The sequence below is a fragment of the Coregonus clupeaformis genome, chromosome 30 (assembly GCF_020615455.1).
Source record: "Coregonus clupeaformis isolate EN_2021a chromosome 30, ASM2061545v1, whole genome shotgun sequence".
In the NCBI taxonomy this organism is placed as follows: domain Eukaryota; kingdom Metazoa; phylum Chordata; class Actinopteri; order Salmoniformes; family Salmonidae; genus Coregonus; species Coregonus clupeaformis.
Genome location: NC_059221.1, coordinates 8,664,372 through 8,686,019, shown reverse-complemented (window position 1 = coordinate 8,686,019; position 21,648 = coordinate 8,664,372). Strand labels below are relative to the sequence as shown.

Here is a 21,648-nt window from a genome sequence, read left to right as displayed (position 1 = left end):
CTTGGCAATTTCTTGCATGGAATAGCCTTAATTTCTCAGAACAAGAATAGACTGACGAGTTTCAGAAGAAAGTTATTTGTTTCTGGCCATTTTTTGCATGTAATCGAACCCACAATTGCTGATGCTCCAGATACTCACCTAGTCTGAAGAAGGCCAGTTGTATTGCATCTTTAACCAGCACAACAGTTTTCAGCTGTGCTAACATAATTGCAAAAGGGTTTTCTAATGATCAATTAGCCTTTTTAAAATGATAAACTTGGATTAGCAAACACAACGTGCCATTGGAACACAGGACTGATGGTTGCTGATAATGGGCCTCTGTACGCCTATGTAGATATTCCATTAAAAATCAGCCGTTTCCAGCTACAATAGCCATTTACAACATTAACAATGTCTGCACTGTATTTCTGATCAATTTGATGTTATTTTAATGGACCAAAAAATTGCTTATCTTTCGAAAACAAGGACATTTCTAAGTGACCCCAAACTTTTGAACGGTAGTTTATGTATTTTTTTTTACATTACAGAAGGTTCAGAACTAGAAAGTATTGATCATATTTTACATATAGGAAAAAATAAAAAAATAAGAGGGCCTCCACCCCCAACCTCCCATCCCATTCATCCAGCCCCCCCCCATGTTTTCCACCCCTTTCCCCCCCTAGCAACTAGAGTTGCTTGTCAGTCACTCCCCCCTCCCGAAGACCAAATAAAACCCACCCCTTCCAGGTAGGCCTGAAATCAAAGAAAGTAAAAAAGATGAAAATGGGTATATACAGGCGTCCTTCCGAAGTCAGTTGCCGGAGAGGAAGGAAATCACTCAGGGATTTCACCCTGAGGCCAATGATGACTAAAAAACAGTTAATTTAATGAATGTGATAGGAGAAAACTGAGGATGGATCAACAACATTGTAGTTACTCCACAATACTAACCTAATTGACAGTGAAAAGGAAGCCTGTACAAAATAAAAATATTCGAAAACATGCACTAAAGTAATACTGCAAAAAATGTGGTAAAGCAATTAACTTTTTGTCCTGAATACAAGCGTATTGTTTGGGGCAAATCCAACAACCCATCACTGAGTCCCACTCTTCATATTTTCAAGTATAGTGATGGCTGCATCATGTTATGGGTATGCTTGTAATCATTAAGGACTGGGTAGTTGTTCAGACACTGGGAGATGAGTTCTCCTTTCAGCTGGACAATAACCTAAAATATCAGGGCAAATCTACACGAGTTGCTTACCAAGACGACCGTGAATGTTCCTGAGTGGCCGGGTTAAAGTTTGGACTTAAATCTGCTTGAAAATCTATGGCAAGACTTAAATGGTTGTCTATCAATGATCAACAACCAATTTGAAAGAGTTTGAATAATTCTGAAAATAATAATGGGCAAATGTTTCACAATCCAGGTGTGGAAAGCTCTTAGAGACTTTACCCAGAAAGACTCAAAGCTGTAATCGCTACCAAAGGTGCTTCTACAAAGTATTGACTTGGGTGTGAATGTATTTCATTTTCAATGCATTTGTTAAAAACATGTTTTCACTTTGTCATTATGGGGTATTGTGCGAAGAAGGGGGAGGAGAAAAAATCAATTTAATCGATTTTGAATTCAGGCTGTAACACAATATAATGTGGAATAGGTCAAGGGGCATGAATACTTTCTGAAGGCACTGTATATATTTTGTATGCATGTGTTGGGCTTTATAGTTTGTTTATTTGTATGTGTTGGGCTTTAGCTGATATTTATTCTTTAGAGTCAAGTACAGTGGGGAGAAAAAGTATTTGATACACTGCCGATTTTGCAGGTTTTCCTACTTACAAAGCATGTAGAGGTCTGTAATTTGTATCATAGGAACACTTCAACTGTGAGAGACAGAATCTAAAACAAACATCCATAAAATCACATTGTATGATTTTTAAGTAAGTAATTTGCATTTTATTGCATGACATAAGTATTTGATCACCTACCAACCAGTAAGAATTCCGGCTCTCACAGACCTGTTCGTTTTTCTTTAAGAAGCCCTCCTGTTCTCCACTCATTACCTGTATTAACTGCACCTGTTTGAACTCGTTACCTGTATAAAAGACACCTGTCCACACACTCAATCAGCAAGGGGCATGTCCAGGCCCGTCTGAAGTTTGCCAATGACCATCTGGATGATCCAGAGGAGGAATGGGAGAAGGTCATGTGGTCTGATGAGACAAAAATAGAGCTTTTTGGTCTAAACTCCACTCGCCATGTTTGGAGGAAGAAGAAGGATGAGTACAACCCCAAGAACACCATCCCAACCGTGAAGCATGGAGGTGGAAAAATCATTCTTTGGGGATGCTTTTCTGCAAAGGGGACAGGACGACTGCACCGTATTGATGGGAGGATGGATGGGGCCATGTATCGCGAGATCTTGGCCAACAACCTCCTTCCCTCAGTAAGAGCATTGAAGATGGGTCGTGGCTGGGTCTTCCAGCATGACAACGACCCGAAACACACAGCCAGGGCAACTAAGGAGTGGCTCCGTAAAAAGCATCTCAAGGTCCTGGAGTGGCCTAGCCAGTCTCCAGACCTGAACCCAATAGAACATCTTTGGAGGGAGCTGAAAGTCCGTATTGCCCAGCGACAGCCCCGAAACCTGAAGGATCTGGAGAAGGTCTGTATGGAGGAGTGGGCCAAAATCCCTGCTGCAGTGTGTGCAAACCTGGTCAAGACCTACACGAAACGTATGATCTCTGTAATTGCAAACAAAGGTTTCTGTACCAAATATTAAGTTCTGCTTTTCTGATGTATCAAATACTTATGTCATGCAATAAAATGCAAATGAATAACTTAAAAATCATCCAATGTGATTTTCTGGATTTTTGTTTTAGATTCCGTCTCTCAAAGTTGAAGTGTACCTATGATAAAAATTACAGACCTCTACATGCTTTGTAAGTAGGAAATCCTGCTAAATCGGCAGCGTATCAAATAGTTGTTCTCCCCACTGTACTTCCATTATTGTTGAAGTATGTTTTTAGAACAATTCTGGATCATCATGCCATAAACTTACAGAATATTCGAACATTCCAAGGATATTTCATTTCAAACATTGCTTTTGATCACCACATAAAAAAAAGATTATTTGAATCTTTTGTGGGATGTTATCGTCCTAATGTCAGCTCGAACCCAAACTAGAACTTAATGGGAATGTACACTAATGTTCTTGGAACGTTTCGGGTTTGCTGGTCTGTTTGTTGTTATCAACACACATAATTGGTTATTAGGCCTATAATGGATCTTAATTTGACCACCCTGTTGCAGTAGAAATGTTCCTGTGTCATGTTATAGTGTATTTGAGGTTAAAAAATGGTTTAAAAGTTTGTAAGTTCCACTTTTAACAAAACATTTTATCAACCCATACATAAATGTCCATTGATTATAATCCACATAGTAATTCACATTTCCTGTTGCTGCAGGATTATTTTCCTGCTGTGAGAAACTGGTCAAATTAAGATCCTATACCTGGGTAGGCGTCTGTCCATTAATGTTAGCAGAACGCTCCAGTAATGTTTTCTCAGAACCAATTTAATTAAATCCAGACATGATTGCTGAAGAATGTATAATGAACTTTCTTCGAATAATCGTGTCATAACATCATACTATAACTTTATGAGAGCATTGTGGGAATATTCCCTGCTTGTTGTTATGGGTGTTTTTAACATCTTCATCAACATTAGCAGAACGTTCCCGTAATGTTTTCTCAGAACCATTTCTATTGCTCTCACATTTTGTTGCGGCAGTATGTTCTAAAAATATTGCTGGTACATTGGGTTATTAAATTACCCGGAAACCTTTATGAGAATGTTTGGGAAATGTTATGTGGTGGTGGTTACAGGTGTTGTGCACAACATTTTAGTGAAAGTTAGGAGAACATTGCAAGGATATTTCATTGAAAACATTTTCTGATAAAAAATTAAAATGAACTAGAACTTCATGAGAATTGTAGCTAATGTTCTGGAAATGTTCCTAGTTTGCTGGGTATGCTCCAATATGGTTGTCTAAATGCCTTTGGAATAGTAGTGCTACTCCAGTATGTGTAGCCACATGTGATTTGTTCCTGTGGTAGAAATGGGCACATTATGCCATGCATTTTAGTTATTCATTAGCAGCTCACCACCAGTTACATACACAACAATAACAAATTGGATTTACATAACGCCTTTCCATCTAAGTGCTTAAAGTGCTTTACAGTCTACAGAGCAACACCCATCCGCTACCAATGGAGAGCACTAAAATGGTTGATAAAGAATGCTTACTGTAAGGATTAGGGCTAGGGTTAGGGTTAATGCATACCAATTTGTTGATTGTAAATTAAACACCTATAATCTAAGGGAAGTCAACTAACAAAGTGTTGCCGAACCAAATGGCAGCTCGCGATACCTACTGTTCAACCTCTACTATTGGCCGTTGCAGATGAGCTTCACAGAGATCAGCCTGTCAGACCAGGGCGGTGACGGTGCCACGGCCATGCACTTTGCCGCCAGCCGCGGCCATGCCAAGGTGCTCAGCTGGCTGCTACTGCACGGCGGCGAGATCATCACCGACAGCTGGGGTGGAACGCCGCTACACGACGCTGCCGAGAACGGGGAGCTGGAGGTGTGTTTGTCTGTGTGTGTGTGTGTGGGTTGCCAGTTTATAACCGTATATAGGGAGGGATCTGTAGGAGAGGTGTCTATAGGAGAGCACATGACAATGGGTCAAGACAGCAAGGGGGATGGGAATTACACAGGTAACTTCATACAAGTCGAGAAATAGCCAAGTGGGCACATTACACCATGCGTTTGAGTGAGTGCAGCAAGTTGATATTGTTTCCCTTCCTAACGTTAGACGCAAAGTTATTTTTTTTACGAGCTGACATCCGTCTTTGTTGTCTCTGTCTCTTCCAGTATCTCTTTCTTTTGCAGTAGTTTCTGACTCTCTCCTTCTCCCCCTCCTCTCTCTCTCAATTTCTCTGTTGTTGATGATTATGTTGTTAGTATGTTAGCCTACTGTTTTTATGTTTTCTGTATGTTTGCTATGAATATGAGCCGCATGCTTGTATTTGTATTTGTTAAGGATCCCCATTAGCTGATTTCAAGGCAGCAGCTACTCTTCATGGGGTCCAGAAACATTAAGGCAGTTATATATTTTATTACATTTCAAAACACTTTTCACAACACATTAAGTGTGTGCCCTCAGGCCTCTACTCTACTACCACATATCTACAATACAAAATCCATGTGTACGTGTGTGTAGAGTGCGTGTCTTATCATGTGTAAGCGTGTGTCTGTGCCTGTGTGTTTCTTCACAGTCCCTGCTGTTCCATAAGGTGTTTTTAAAATCTGATTCTACTCCTTGCATCAGTTACCTGATGTGGAATAGAGTTCCATCTAGCCATGGCTCTACATAGTACTGTGTGCCTCCCATAGTCTGTTCTTGACTTGGGGATCATCAAGAGACCTCTGGTGGCATGTCTTGTGGGGTATGCATGGGTGTCTGAGCTGTGTGCTAGTAGTTTAAACAGACACCTCGGCGCATTCAGCATGTCAACACTTCTTACAAAAACAAGTAGTGATGAAGTCAATCTCTCCTCCACTTTGAGCCATGAGAGATTTACATGCATATTATTGTTAGCTCTTCGTGTACATTTAAGGGCCAGCTGTGCTGCCCTGTTCTGAGCCAATTGTAATTGTCCGAGGTCCCTCTATGTGGCACCTGTCCACTAGACTGAATAGTAGTCCAGGTGCGACAAAACTGTAGGACCTGCCTTGTTGATAGTGTTGTTAAAAAGCCAGAGCAGCGCTTTATTATGGACAGACTTCTTCCCATTCTAGCTACTGTTGTATCAACATGTTTTTACCATGACAGTTTTACAATCCAGGGGTACTCCAAGCAGTTTAGTCACCTCAACTTGCTCAATTTCTACATTATTTATTGCAAGATTTAGTTGAGGTTTAGTGGATGATTTGTCCCAAATACAATGCTTTTAGTTTTTGAAATATTTAGAACTTATTCCTTGCCACCCATTCTGAAACTAACTTTGTTAAGTGTTGCAGTGATTTCACTCGCTGTAGTAGCTGACATGTATAGTGTTGAGTCATCCGCATACATAGACACACTGGCTTTACTCAAAGCCAGTGGCATGTCATTAGTAAAGATTGAGAAATGTAAAGGGCCTAGACAACTGCCCTGGGGAACTCCTGATTCTACCTGGATTTTGTTGGAGAGGCTTCCATTAAAGAACACCCTCTGTGTTCAGTTAGACAGGTAACTCTTTATCCTCAATATAGCAGGGGGTGGAAAGCCATAACACACGTTTTTCCAGCAGCAGACTATGATCGATAATGTCAAAAGCCACACTGAAGTCTAACAAAACAGCTCCCACAATCTTTTTATCATCAATTGTATCATCAATTTCTCTTTGTGTAAGTGTTGTGCTTGTTGAATGTCCTTCCCTATAAGCGTGCTGAAAGTCTGTCAATGTGTTTACAGTAAAATAGTATTGTATCTGGTCAAACACCATTTTTTCCAAAAGTTTACTATGGGTTGGTAACAGGCTGATTGGTCAGCTATTTGAGCCAGTAAAGGGGGCTTTACTATTCTTGGGTAGTGGAATTACGTTTGCTTCCCTCCAGGCCTGTGGGCACACACTTTCTAGTAGGCTTAGATTGAAGATATGGCAAATAGGAGTGGCAATATCGTCCGCTATTATCCTCAGTAATTTTCCATCCAAGTTGTCAGACCCAGGTGGCTTGTCATTGTTGATGGGTGCATGATTATTAGTAACTGGAATAAGCAATTTCATAAATGTGTCAAGTGCAGCCTCTGGGTTGCTCCTCATTACACACCACCGACCAACAAACATTATTTACATCAACAACATAGCAATCACTACAAAACTTATTGTATGACCTCTTATACACTATATTAGGCCCAGCCTTTGGAACTTTGGTTTTCCTAGTAATGGCTACTATATTGTGATCACTACATCTGATGGATTTGGATACTGCTTTAAAGCACATTTTCTGCAGCATTAGTAAAGATGTGGTCAATATATGTTGACGATTTCATTCCTGTGCTGTCTGTAAGTACCCTGGTAGGTTGACTGATAACCTGAACCAGGTTTTAGTCACTGGTTACAGTTTTGAAGCTTTTTCTTGAGTGGGCAACTTGATGAAAGCCAGTCAGTATTTAAATCACCCAGAAAAATATACCTGTAAGCCGAAGGCTTGGGCGGTATACCGGGTATTTGGAAATGGCCACGGGATGTTTTTTCAATTCCGTCAGTACCGTTGAAACGATATATTTGATGTTTATTACATTTGAATATTTGTAGCTACTTTTTAAGTAAATATCTGCGGTCAACTTGTGCAAAACGTCAGGAGATAAAGCAGATTGCGTTCTTAATTTCACCTGCCACATTAGTTTTCATTATGAAGCTTACCGGTAGTCCCCAATCACATGGTGTTTGTTTACAAGCACACATCAACGAGAGACCGGATCCTTGTGAGTCACTCACTGTTGTGCAGCATGCCAGGATATCTAGTTACAGTATTGAATTCACAACTAAATGTTTGCCAGCTAGATATCTTATGACTATTAAGTTGACCGTGTAAAATGTGCTAAATGCTCTGCAGTTGTGCATTTGGTTTGCAAATGTAGTACCTAGTTATCTAGCTAAGTGGTTAGCTTCTAGCAAAATCAAGCTTCTTTTGGTGACAGCAGAGAATCCCGCCCTGGATCAAGAGCCTTGCTGTCTAATATTTATTTTGTGGCAAACTGAGTAGCATTTTTTTTGTTACTTGTATAACTTTGAGCTGGGATGTCTGTCCTGCAAATAGTTTGTCAGAGACTGCATAAAATGTTCACAATGCGCTCGTTAGCATGTAGCTAGCATTCACTATGGGATTTAACATGTACTTGTTAGCATTGCTAACCTTCGGATTCAGAGGCTGTGGGGTTTGAAAATAGCGCCCCTTGTGTGCAGTGCCGGTATTACCGAATATCCCGGGATGTCAAAAGGTCGGAATGAAGGTTTGACAATCTGCTTACTCCTAAAAAGAACGGACAATAACATTTTTTTCTTTCTCTCCCTCCCCTCTCTTTCTCTCTCTCTCCCAGTGCTGTCAGATCCTGGTGGTGAATGGGGTGGACCTGGGCATACGGGACCAGGACGGCTTCTCGTCAGCCGACCTGGCAGAGTACAACGGGCACGCCCAGTGTGCCAAGTACCTGCGCACTGTTGAGAACATGGTGAGACACATGATTCATTCAATAGGATGCACTGTAGTGAAAAAAAATTATACGGAAAACGAAAATTAGAGTTTCTTATTGGACAACTTCAAGTAGTCAGTTTTCTTCCTCTGGTGCCTAATGAATACAACCCACCCAGGTGAAATGCGTAGGGGGAAACCTAGATGAGACTAAGATTAAGTCTATTCCAGCCAGGGCACGAAATTAACTTTTCATTGGTAGCACTGGTGCTCATACATTTAAAAAGTATGGAGCACCAGAAAGAAATACAGTGGGGAAAAAAGGATTTAGTCAGCCACCAATTGTGCAAGTTCTCCCACTTAAAAAGATGAGAGAGGCCTGTAATTTTCATCATAGGTACACGTCAACTATGACTGACAAATGGAGGAAAAAAAATCCAGAAAATCACATTGTAGGATTTTTAATGAATTTATTTGCAAATTATGGTGGAAAATAAGTATTTAGTCACCTACAAACAAGCAAGATTTCTGGCTCTCACAGACCTGTATCTTCTTCTTTAAGAGGCTCCTCTGTCCTCCACTCGTTACCTGTATTAATGGCACCTGTTTGAACTTGTTATCAGTATAAAAGACACCTGTCCACAACCTCAAACAGTCACACTCCAAACTCCACTATGGCCAAGACCAAAGAGCTGTCAAAGGACACCAGAAACAAAATTGTAGACCTGCACCAGGCTGGGAAGACTGAATCTGCAATAGGTAAGCAGCTTGGTTTGAAGAAATCAACTGTGGGAGCAATTATTAGGAAATGGAAGACATACAAGACCACTGATAATCTCCCTCGATCTGGGGCTCCACGCAAGAATGACCTGCAGAGAGCTGGGACCAAAGTAACAAAGCCTACCATCAGTAACACACTACGCCGCCAGGGACTCAAATCCTGCAGTGCCAGACGTGTCCCCCTGCTTAAGCCAGTACATGTCCAGGCCCGTCTGAAGTTTGCTAGAGTGCATTTGGATGATCCAGAAGAGGATTGGGAGAATGTCATATGGTCAGATGAAACCAAAATAGAACTTTTTGGTAAAAACTCAACTCGTCGTGTTTGCAGGACAAAGAATGCTGAGTTGCATCCAAAGAACACCATACCTACTGTGAAGCATGGGGGTGGACACATCATGCTTTGGGGCTGTTTTTTCTGCAAAGGGACCAGGACGACTGATCCGTGTAAAGGAAAGAATGAATGGGGCCATGTATCGTGAGATTTTGAGTGAAAACCTCCTTCCATCAGCAAGGGCATTGAAGATGAAACGTGGCTGGGTCTTTCAGCATGACAATGATCCCAAACACACCGCCCGGGCAACGAAGGAGTGGCTTCGTAAGAAGCATTTCAAGGTCCTGGAGTGGCCTAGCCAGTCTCCAGATCTCAACCCCATAGAACATCTTTGGAGGGGAGTTGAAAGTCTGTGTTGCCCAGCGACAGCCCCAAAACATCACTGCTCTAGAGGAGATCTGCATGGAGGAATGGGCCAAAATACCAGCAACAGTGTGAAAACCTTGTGAAGACTTACAGAAAACGTTTGACCTGTGTCATTGCCAACAAAGGGTATATAACAAAGTATTGAGAAACTTTTGTTATTGACCAAATACTTATTTTCCACCATAATATGCAAATAAATTCATAAAAAATCCTACAATGTGATTGTCTGGATTTTTTTCTTCTCATTTTGTCTGTCATAGTTGACGTGTACCTATGATGAAAATTACAGGCCTCTCTCATCTTTTTAAGTGGGATAACTTGCACAATTGGTGGCTGACTAAATACTTTTTTCCCCCACTGTATATACTTTTTTTTTTTTTATTACTACAAATGACTGTCATCAGTTGTTACCTTGATGTAGAACTCACTAGTGAGTGGGCAAGACATTAGAATAAAAACAACTTTTAATAATTGTATTGAAAAGTGCAACAGCAAACATATTTATATAGGTGAATTAAACAACCTTTTGTATTTAAAAGTACAACTGCAAACTGTTTGCGCAGGACACCTCATTTCCATATGTTGGGTTGATTTGTAATCCATAATTTTTCTGGATGAGTAACATGGGTCTGAATTTGGTAAAAGCCATCTCCTCTTTGGCAATACAGTAAACGGTGTTCAATTTAATCTGTAGCTGAGTTAGCTCTGCTTGTTGACCGGCTTGGGCTGCCACCTGTTGCCTGTCAAATATGGCTGCCTGGTAGTAGATGTAGTGATGTTGTTCCTGCCCCCTTCCCCCAATGCACTTGTCCCGGCACTTGATGTGCTTTTAGCTTATGTTATGTTTTAGCAATGACTTGTGTTTTAGGTTGACCCAGTAGAAAAAAATGTCTTCCCTGCTGCTTTTACTCCACACTTCCGACAGTACTCGCAGAACATTGTGTTGCTAGTTTTGTCCCTCCTTAGCCACTTGAATTCGCGAAGCCACCCCTCTCGAAACATGTAGATCTTTTTATTTTTCTGAGGTGGTGGATCGGTAGCAGCATATCCGACATTGTCCTCATCTTCTTCTGGTTGTGGTTGATAATTTCATCATTTGTTTTTTGCTAAGAAAAGCTTCAATTCCGCCGCATTTCATTGTTGTTGTTCTTGCTAGCTAGCTTGCTAGCTAATGCCATTACTTATTTGACAGAAAGGGGTGGCACAGCTCTGAGGGAAAGTTTGTGTGGCATGTGATTTGATTTAATTAGCTACATTTAAACATTTGTAGCATTATGATTTGTAAACCTGTCTTGTTTGAGCAGTGAAGAGAAGAGTGTTGTTATTGTTACGCAATTGTTTTTTTTGTTTTTTTTTTGGGGGTCATTTTTCAGTCGCACAGTGTTCCCAAAATAAAAGATACTGGTCGCACAGCAAAAAAAATTGTCACATTGGGGGAGCCCTGATTCCAGCTTGAATGTAAAGATAATATGCTGTCTGTCTGTTCCACTCTTATAGTTCCCCTTTTAATTGCTGAACTCAAAGCTCGATCAACAATCTCCTCTTCCAGCCGGCAGTGAATAGTGAAGTTGGAGAGAAATGGTTGAGGGGCGGGGCATGTTTCTCACATACCTTAGGGAGTCCTGGTGGGTGTGTTATTATTTCTCATGCCACCCCGTGGGGCTTTGCCCATGAGGGCCTTGCCAGGCAGAGGAGAGTGTAAATGGCAGTAATTGTCATTAGTGGAGCGACAGGTCGACTAGTGGAGCGTCGGGACACATGCTGGCTCCCGTGGCTACAGTTTAAACATTCTAAGTTGTGTGGCTCGTGCCAGCTGGGAGTAGGCACGCAAATTATTGTAATTTGTTATGGTGTTGTTTTGACTACTGACCTGGGACCTGTTCAGGAGGGTGCAATGTTACAAGATGTTACAGAACATTACAAAATGTTAGACCCCATACACACTCAGCTTGTACAACGCATTTGACACTGGTTGTGATACATCTGATTCTGATATTGAAGAGTTTTTGTCTGCACAAAGATGTTTACACAACCATTGTGCGGTGTCTCCATAAGGGTTGTGTAATTACTTTTGTGAAGACAAAACTCTGTTTCATAACAACCTTTTGTGCGTTGTACATACAGTAAGATACGATTATCCGTCATGTAGAATAGGAAGTCGTGTCAACTGTATTCGTTACATTTCGATATATAACATTCAAAATGTTTGACCTCACTGAACACACCCCAAGACAAGCAAGCACACACATTTTCTTCAGGAAATGTACCTTTTCAATCCCACTCCCAGGCTAGGTTAGGTTGCTCTCCCCCAGGTTCCTGGTTGGCCATGTTTTGTTAACCCCTCGTTGTGGTTGTCTTTATCCAGAGTGTGGAGCACCGTGTGCTTTCCAGGGACCCATCAGCCGACCTGGAGTACAGCAAGCAGCCCGACTCGGGCCTGTCGTCCCCCAACAACACGATGCTCCTGGCGGGGTCGGGGCAGGCCCAGCAACCGGCCCACTTCGACATGTGCTCGCCCTCCAGCACCCTGTCCAACTACGACTCAGCCAGCTCCAGCCAGTGTAGCACGGGAGAAAAGCGGAGCGGCTCGCCCCCCTCATCACGAGCCCCCGCCGGTCAGTCTCACACACACACACACACACACACACACACACACACACACACGCACGCGCACTTAAACATGCACACACACACAGATGCACTTAAATATGCACACCACCCGCGCACACACATGCGCACACACACACACACACACACACACACACACACACACACACCACATACTATTTTTCGATTAACTTCCTGAACTGGCTAGTTCAGATTTCACAGGGGAAAAATTGTCATTTTCGTGCTATGGTGAGGCAATCGGTGCCGGGATCTATGAATACACTATTTGTATGATTTTCCTAACCTGATATGAAAAACAGTTTGTGCTTTAGCCAACTTTAGAGTGTGTGTGTGCCCCCAAACATGACATGACATCTTTGATTCGGTAATGTGTACACTGTTATCATAACAATTGTGGGAACTTCCACCGCTCATCTGACTGGAACAAATTCCATGTAACAATTTGCATTCCTTTGTGTGATGCCACAGCAGCGCTCCATACTAGTGCTTCCCTCTAGTGGCAGGTAGGAGAAATATGTCTGTGAATCAACCAAATATCAATCCCCTGCATGCTCTCCAGACCAAGCGTCTCCAAATGCGATCCTGGAGAGCTACTGGGTGTGCAGGCTTTTGTTCCACCCCTGCACTATTATTTGAAAAAGGTGTGTTTACAACATAATATAATGGATTTTATAGCGCTTTTCCAGTTGTGCAAAGCACTTTACATAATTATGTGGATGAAATGAAATCATCCACCAGCTATAATGTGCAATACCCAACCTGGGTGATTCTATGTCCTTAGAAATATAATTCCTATAATGGCCGTTAGTCCACCCATCACCCACCCATTGACTTGAATGGTGATGTCTGTTCAAGGAATTCTAGCTATTTCTATAACCACCTCATCCATTTTGTGACAGAAATCTCACCTCTGACCAATTGTGTCCTTGTCGCAGGCGGAGGCCCAGCGGAGTCAGCCATCAATGACATGCAGACCTACATTGATATGCTCAACCCTGACGTGAGGGCTCAGCCGCCTCCCCCACCCCCTCTCCCTGACTCCCCCTCCCAACCGCTCCTGCCTCCCCCCGGATACCCACCGCCACAGCCCCCTGCGGACTCCGCCGATATCTATCTGAAGGTGAAGAGCAACCTGAGGCATGTGGAGGAGAAGGTGAGCTTTCGCTCTTCCTTTACTGGTGAAAAGCAGAAGGGCACAACTCGGGTTCCTCAAGGGACACAGTCCTGTTGTTTTCATGTTAACCAATCCCTGGTGTAGAGATGAAAACGCACACACTGTCAAGCTCTCACTTGCACACAAAGGCTTCATGTTGTCTCACACACTCTAACCCCAATCTCTCACACACACACACACACACACACACACACACACACACACACACACACACACACACACACTATTAAGTCACTTGTACATGCTATCCTATTAATTAAGAAGCCTTTTTGAAGACAACATCTTCTGTGTCCATTGAGAGAACATTCTGTAACCAGGAATTAAGGAGATAGATTTCCTCTCAACCTAACCATTCGATGCCATTGAGCCCCCAGTCTAAAAATTGCTGTTCTTTTGGTTTTCTCTGGGTGCTGGTGACAAATGGCCAAGTCCTCACAGAGCCTTTCGATGCCACGCTAGGATAATATCCTAGCATGGAATAGCATAGCGTAGAAATATCCCAGGCACATGATGCCACAGGATGGGTTGACAGGGAGCCAATGGAGAACGGGTGGACGGCCTGGCCTAGTGGACCCAGTTGGTGTGATTGCGTGATTGAATGCTCCTCACTGCTCATTCATTCAGATAAGACTGCTAAGTTGATCAAACAGACCCCACTATTAGCCCGCCATAAGAACAAACCGCTCAGATACAGTTCAGCAACAATTCAGATACAGATCTAGGACCAGCTTACCCCACCCCATATTAGGAGAGGGAACTCTCAGAGCCTTCAATTGGCAAAGGCAATTGTGAATGCAGGTTTTCATGGCTGTACAAAATCAGTTCATTACTGTCCATCTCCTGTATCTGCTTGATCACAGGTCTTAACAAATCACATAAGTTGCATGGACTCATTCCATGTTCAATAATAGTGGTTAACAGGATTTTTGCATGACTACCCCATCTCTGTACCCCACACATACAGTTATCTGTAAGGTCCTTCAATCGAGTAGTGAAATTCAAGCACAGATTCAACCACAAAGACAGGGGATGTTTTTCAATGCCTCGCGAAGAAGGGCACTGATTAGTAAATGTGTAAAACTAAAGAAAAGCAGACACTGAATATCCCTTTGAGCATTATGAAGTTATTAATTAGGATTTGGATAGTTTATCAATACACCCAGTCATTACAAAGATACAGGCGTCCTTCCTAACTCATTTGCCGGAGAGAAAGGAAACTGCTCAGGGATTTCACCATGAGGCCAATGGTGATTTTAAAGAGTTTAATGGTTGTAATATGAGAACTGAGGATGGATCAACAACATTGTAGTTACTCCACAATACTAACCTAAATGACAGTGAAAAGAAGGAAGCCTGTACAGAAAAAAAATATTCCAAAACATGCATCCTGTTTGCAACAAGCAACTAAAGTAATACTGCAAAAAAAGTGGCAAAGAAATTAACTTTTTGTCCTGAATACAAAGCATTACGATAGGGGGAAATCCAACACAACATATCACTGAGTACCACTCTTCATATTTTAAATCATGTTGGTGGCATGCTTCTCATCGGCAAGGACTAGTGAGTTTTTGTGGGATAAAAATAAACAGAATATAGCTATAAGCACAGGCAAAAACCTAGAGGAAACTTGGTTCAGTCTGCTTTCCAACAGACACTGGGAGACGAATTCACCTTTAACCTAAAACACAAGGCCAAATCTACAATGGAGTTGCTTACCAAGACAACATGTAATGTTCCTGAGTGGCCTAGTTAAAGTTTTGACTTAAATCGGCTATGGCAAGACTTGAAAATGGCTGTCTGGCAATGATCAACAATCAGCTTGACAGAGCTTGAATAAATTTTTTAAAGAATAATGGGCAAATATTGTACAATCCAGGTGTGCAAAGCCCTTAGAGACTTGCCACAAAATAATTGACTCAGGGGTGTGAATACTTATGTAAATTAGATTCCTGTATTTCGTTTTCAATACATTTGCAAAGATTTCAAAAAACATGTGTAGATGGGTGAGGAAAAAATACATATATTTAATCAATTTTGAATTCAGGCTGTAACACAACAATGTGGAATAAGTCAAGGGGTATGAGTACTTTCTGAAGGCACTGTAATAGTGTCTGCTCCACCGAGGCGTTTGAAAATGGGGGCTAAAAAGACATTTCCAGAGAGTTTAGCGCCTAGCGGAGCGAGGTGACACAGATTCTTAGTGGGGTCAGGAACCACAGTGTTTGGGTTGCAGCGAGTCGGGGGGCCATTTTCCCTATCATGCCAGCCACTAATCACTTGGCCAGTCAGTGTAACAGTGTAACAATTTCCCTTGTTCCCAGCGTGGAGGCCGACGAGAAGAGGGATTCTCCAATCCATACAATGTTATTGCGCTAACGAGGATCCTCATTACGAGCCGGCCCTCCCCATTGGCACCTCTTGATAAGCAGGGTGACAGGTCTGACGTTAATTACAGTAATTACTCTGATCACATTGTGAGTGGGCTCCATAGCTCAAAACAACTTCCCTCCCAAGCTTATATTATGGACGATAAAAAATATATAAAAAAATAACTATGTAGAGGGGAGCCGGAGAGGAAGGACTGAGACTAGATTCATACCCACATCACCAGAAGTATAGGTCCGGAGTCTGGGGGGCTAACCACTACGCAGACTCGGGCACATTTATGTTATTTTTTTTTATTTTTTTATTCCTGGTCCACAGATATTATATTTGTCATAAAGCACAATTTATTTAAAGGTGACAGTTAGTGTAAAGGCCAACAATTGGCTACCAAGTCACATCTCTGTCATAAGTGGCCCCTGAATGATGGAGTATGAAACATGATTACATCAATTCAGGTTTAGGCTTACGTATTACAGTATTCACATACTGTAACAACATAACAACCTTGTTGCTATGGCACGTCTCCATGGTGAGGGGAGTTGCCATGGTCTGGGTGTGTGTCGTCGGGCCCAGGGGGGAGGGGCTACTTAATGAGATCACCTCCTGTCACGGTACCTTGGTGACGATCCCCGTGACGCATGCTTGCTAGCTCACACACACAGGAGAGAGTTTTTCCCTGTGTCTAGGGTCCCCATCTGCCTAGGACGCCATAGAAACGGCAGAGCAGGGTAACATCATCCTGGGAAATCACTAATATTATCTACCCATCAGTACCCCTGGACTTATCTTCACTGAAGTTACGTTAAGTACAAACAAACTCAGAGGGTCCATTTGTGTAGTGCTAGCGCTATGTATGTTTTTTTTCTGCAATACAGGTTTCCACAGTGCAGATTTGCTTGAATTCAACCTCCCCTCATTCCATCTTTGTTTGTTATGTGGCAGGTGATGTCCTGTGTACATTGGCCACTCAAAGACCCAGATTTAAACTCCCAATGTATTATGACTGACAGTGTTTTATGATCGACTCCCTCTACAATAATGAAGCGTGTAATAGTAGCTAGTTGTCAACAAAGTGTTGTCTGGCCATTCATAGCTAATCAAAATGGAGCTGGCAGGAATTATTCTAATCCTTATGCCCTGGGAGATTTGCGTGTGGGCAGCCATGAAGGCTGTGCTGTGCCTGCCCTGCCTGAACCCTTTACTGCTCCATACTTTGCATAAGAGCTCAACCGGGCATGTGCCACGCTGTGGGTTGGTTGTTGGTCAGCGGCCTGCAGCGCTGATGTCACTGTTGTTGCAATAGATGTGCCTTATTGATGAGGGCCTGTGGGCAAAGTGAGAGGGGCAGGTAGTGGCACAGTAGAGCGCAAGGGGATGAGGAGATCTGGTGACGGCTGCTCTCAGTGCACCTCTGGGCTTCTGGGTTGGATCTGTCAAGACCAAAGGGACTACTGAGGGGAAAGGGAATTTTAAACGGTAAGCCTGAAAGTGACCACAGCTTTTTTGTGATTGACTTGGTTGTTTTAAAGGGGAGCGGAGGGTGTTTTGCGAGCTAGCCTATCTCTTGGTTTATGCCGACATGCGTGTCTATGTGCACTTGCTTTGTTAGTTAGGGGGAGGGGGTGATGTGCTCTCTCTCTGTGGTAGAGCATGGCACTTGCAACGCCAGGGTTAAACAGGTGTCCTTACTCTGTGGTCACTATATTTCAGTTATCGTAAGAGTAGGGGTGTTAACCCTGGTGTCCTGGCTAAATTCCCAATCGGTTTCTCAATGGAGGCTTTTTCATTCAATGGTCCCCTCACTGAAAGACTACACTGAACAAAAATATAAACGCAACATGCAACAATTTCAAAGATTTGACTGAGTTACAGTTTATATAAGGAAATCAGTCAATTGAAATGAATTCATTAGGCCCTAATCTATGGATTTCAAATGACTGGGAATACAGATATGCATCTATTGGTCACAGATACCTTAAAAAATATATAAATAAAAATAAAAGTAGGGTCGTGGATCAGAAAACCAGTCAGTATCTGGTGTGACCACCATTTGCCTCATGCAGTGCGCCACATCTCCTTCACATAGAGTTGATCAGGCTGTTGATTGTGGCCTGTGGAATGTTGTCCTACCCTTCAATGGCTGTGTGAAGTTGCTGAATATTGGCAGGAACTGGAACACGCTGCCGTACATGTCGATCCAGAGCATCCCAAACGGGCTCAATGGGTGAAATGTCTGAGTATGCAAGCCATGGAAGAACTGGGACATGTTCAGCTTCCAGGAATTGTGTACATACAGTATCCTTCATGGGGCCATGTATTATCATGCTGAAACATGAGGTGATGGCGGCGGATGAATGGCATGACAATGGGCCTCAGGATCTCGTTACGGTATCTCTGTGCATTCAAATTGCCTGCCCGTACCATAACCCCACCTCCACCGTGGGGCACTATGTTCACAACGTTGACATCAGAAAACCACTCGCCCACACGACGCCATCTGCCCGGTACAGTTGAAACCTGGATTCATCTGTGAAGTGCACGCTTCTCCAGCGTGCCAGTGGCCATCGAAGGTGAGCGTTTGCCCACTGAAGTCAGTTACAACACCGAACTTTAGTCAAGTCAAGACCCTGGTGAGGACAACGAGCACGCAGATGAGCTTCCCTGAGACGGTTTCTGACAGTTTGTGCAGAAATTCATTGGTTGTGCAAACCCACAGTTTAATCAGCTGTCCGGGTGGCTAGTCTCAGACAGGTGAAGAAGCCGGATGTGGAGGTCCTGGCGTGGTTACACATGGTCTGCGGTGGTGAGGCCAGTTGGACGTACTGCCAAATTCTCTAAAATGACGTTAGTGGCGGCTTATGGTAGAGAAATGAACATCAAATTCCCTGGCAACAGCTTTGGTGGACATTCCTGCAGTCAGCATGCCAATGCCAATCTGTGGCATTGTGTTGTGTGACAAAACTGCACATTTTCGTGGCCTTTTATTGTCCCCAGCACAAGGTGCATCTGTGTCATGCTGTTGAATCAGCTTCTTGATATGCAACACCTGTCAGGTGGATGTATAATCTTGGCAAAGGAGAAATACTCACTAACAGGGATGTAAACACATTTGTGCAAAAAGTTTGAGATAAATAAGCTTTTTGTGCATATGAAACATTTCTTGGATCTATTTATTTCAGCTCATGAAACATGGGACCAACACTTTACATGTTGCGTTTATATATTTGTTCATTATAAAATATACTTGCTCACATCTTTCATATTGAATTATTTACTATGTATGATGGGACATTTAAATGCTCATCGCTTCTGCAACCATGAGAAACCAACCGTAGATCTGATCTAGTAGTTGTCCATGCAAACTAGATGTATGCCACAGCATAACCACACTGACCATAGTAAAGTAAAAACAAAAGAACACAGATAACCGTGTCTGTCAGTGTGGTGGGAGGGGTTGGGGTTGAGGGTGGTTATGGTCTTGTCCTGGAGGCAGAACTGAGCAATTTCCCCTTTTTTAGATAGACCAGCTGCAAAGTCCAAATTGGCTATGTTGTAAAAATGTCTGTAAACAAAAATGAGCTTTTTGGTCTTAATTTGTCAGGGTTAGGCATTAGGGTTAGCAGTGTGGTTAGGGTTATGTTTAAGATCAGATTATATGACTTTGTGGCTGTGCCAGCTAGTGACCACTGCAGAGCTGCCCCATAACAAGATTCATGACGAAAAATGCATTACCCACTGTTTGCACGCACGGGCACACACACACACTTCTCTAAGTGCTACTTGGGGGCCTCGTCTTTGACAGCAGACGTGAGTCAACAATGCAAATACACCCATAAAGCCACAAAGGACAAGAGAAGAGAAGAAACAACAGGACAATACGAAGGGGAAGAGCGAGGTCATGGTCAATTATTTCTGCCAGTCTTAGATTTTTGAATCTGTTGAATGTCTCTCTAGCTTTTGCCACGGTGCCTTTTGAAAACGAAATGAATGCGTCGAAAATGTAAATGGCAATGGCAGTTGTGATGCTCTTGTTTTGGTGCGATTTGACAGGCAAAGTGGGTGTCTGAATTTAGGAAGTTGACCCCATGGCTTCTACTCAACAGCAATGTCACTTAGTAATATAGCATAATCCTGTATCTGGTTGGTTATACTCTGTGGACTTGTAAAAAAATATATAATTGTCTGTAGTGATAAGTACAGAGCCCATAAGAATAAATTGTTTTGACCTCAAACTGCTGCTTAGGTGCCGTGTGTTATTTCGTACAGTGCAACTTTTTTTAACGTGTTTTTGTATAACTTAAGCAATCACACACTTAGGCTGTCCACTCACACTGAGTAAGCCTGGCCAAAAGTGGCAATACTTAACTGAGTTGAGGAGATGGAAAGAAAAGGCCCACGCATTCCAGCTTTTGCTAGAGTCAAAGTTGCAATGATCCCAATGCAAATAGTTGTAATGCAATATTTTGCATTAGGTAAATACTGTACCCCCAAAAAGACGAAGGCGGAAAAGCACTACATTTTAACTTCCCGAACTGACTGATTTGAAATGGAATTGTCCCCAACCCTGGACTACCGCAGTATCATGAAAGGTCCTAGCTATCTTTAAAACATGGGTCCTTAAGGATAAACTGTTGTCAGGTGTCTGAGCTTCCTTCTCAACAGGTGGCCTAGAGAGCTAGGAATGGGAAAGTGAGCAGCCCGGAGATACAGTAGAGGGCCATGTTACTGATCTCTTACCTCGAACAGGAACTGTGTACATGTGAATTCTTATTTTCTTTGACCCCAAAGGCTTTTATGCAATATTAATGGTGATGCTTTAACCCAGAGGCAAAGACGTTTTCTAACCCTCAAATGTCGACAAAACACAATGTTGTCCTTTTTGGGTAGATAGGTTTCATGTTAGGCGATGAAGACGTATTTTTATTTTGTGAATGTTCTGTGGTCTACGCTTTGCAACTGTATATCACATGGAACAAAAGACGATCTGATTACTTAAAAAATCGTACTCCTACTTTTGAAGTACCACAGCTTTTATAGTTAAGTCTTCCTTCCACACAGCTACTAAACCCCACATTTGGCCAGACTGTCTATTTCAAATGACCCAAATGGCAAGCTAAAAAAACTACCCGCAAACGCAGACAAAACCCCAACATATTTATTTACTCACTGCTCATTGGCCCCTCCCATGTTTCTACCCAGCAACTGACTCCAGAAGAGAACCACGATAGGCTGCGCCGGGTGGACTCCAACAGAAAGTCTCGGAACTTCAACAAGCAGCCCAGCACGGGGGACTACTACAAAGCCCTGGGTAGCGACGGGGTCGACCATCGTGGGAGCCGAACCATGGCGCATAACAAGGAGGTAAACAGGACCAGACAACCAGGGTTCTCCAACTCCAGTCCTGCAGAGCAAACTGGATGTGCAGGCTTTTGTTCCAGCCCAGCACTATAGACCTGGTTCAACTAATCGTGGTCCATACCTAAGACCGTGATTAGTTGATCAACAGGCGTGATAGTACTGGGCTGGAACACAAGCCTTGCTCACCCAGTTTCTCTCCAGGACCGTAGTGTATTCACTGTAGAAGAGGGAGACATTTGTTTTGGGTGGGTTCATGGGCTATTCCTCTTAACTTTTTTTATATTTTGTCTGGATGTTCTGTGACATACACAAGACCAGTTCTGTAATAGTCAAGTCAGCGGCACAGCATCATGATGGCTACCATACCATGCCCCCCTACAGTCAACTGGCTGGCACAAACAGG

The 21,648-nt window shown here is 42.7% G+C and overlaps 1 protein-coding gene across 1 annotated transcript in view; it reads left to right on the top strand.

Moving 5' to 3' along the window:
- Window positions 1–21,648, top strand: part of LOC121546000 (espin-like) — a 121,335-nt gene that overhangs the window by 49,629 nt on the left and 50,058 nt on the right. The window contains exons 4-8 of the mRNA XM_041856957.2: window positions 4,445–4,627; window positions 8,132–8,263; window positions 12,066–12,315; window positions 13,264–13,481; window positions 21,087–21,248. Of these exons, the coding sequence (XP_041712891.2) occupies window positions 4,445–4,627; window positions 8,132–8,263; window positions 12,066–12,315; window positions 13,264–13,481; window positions 21,087–21,248 (945 nt within the window). The remainder of the gene's footprint in view (window positions 1–4,444; window positions 4,628–8,131; window positions 8,264–12,065; window positions 12,316–13,263; window positions 13,482–21,086; window positions 21,249–21,648) is intronic.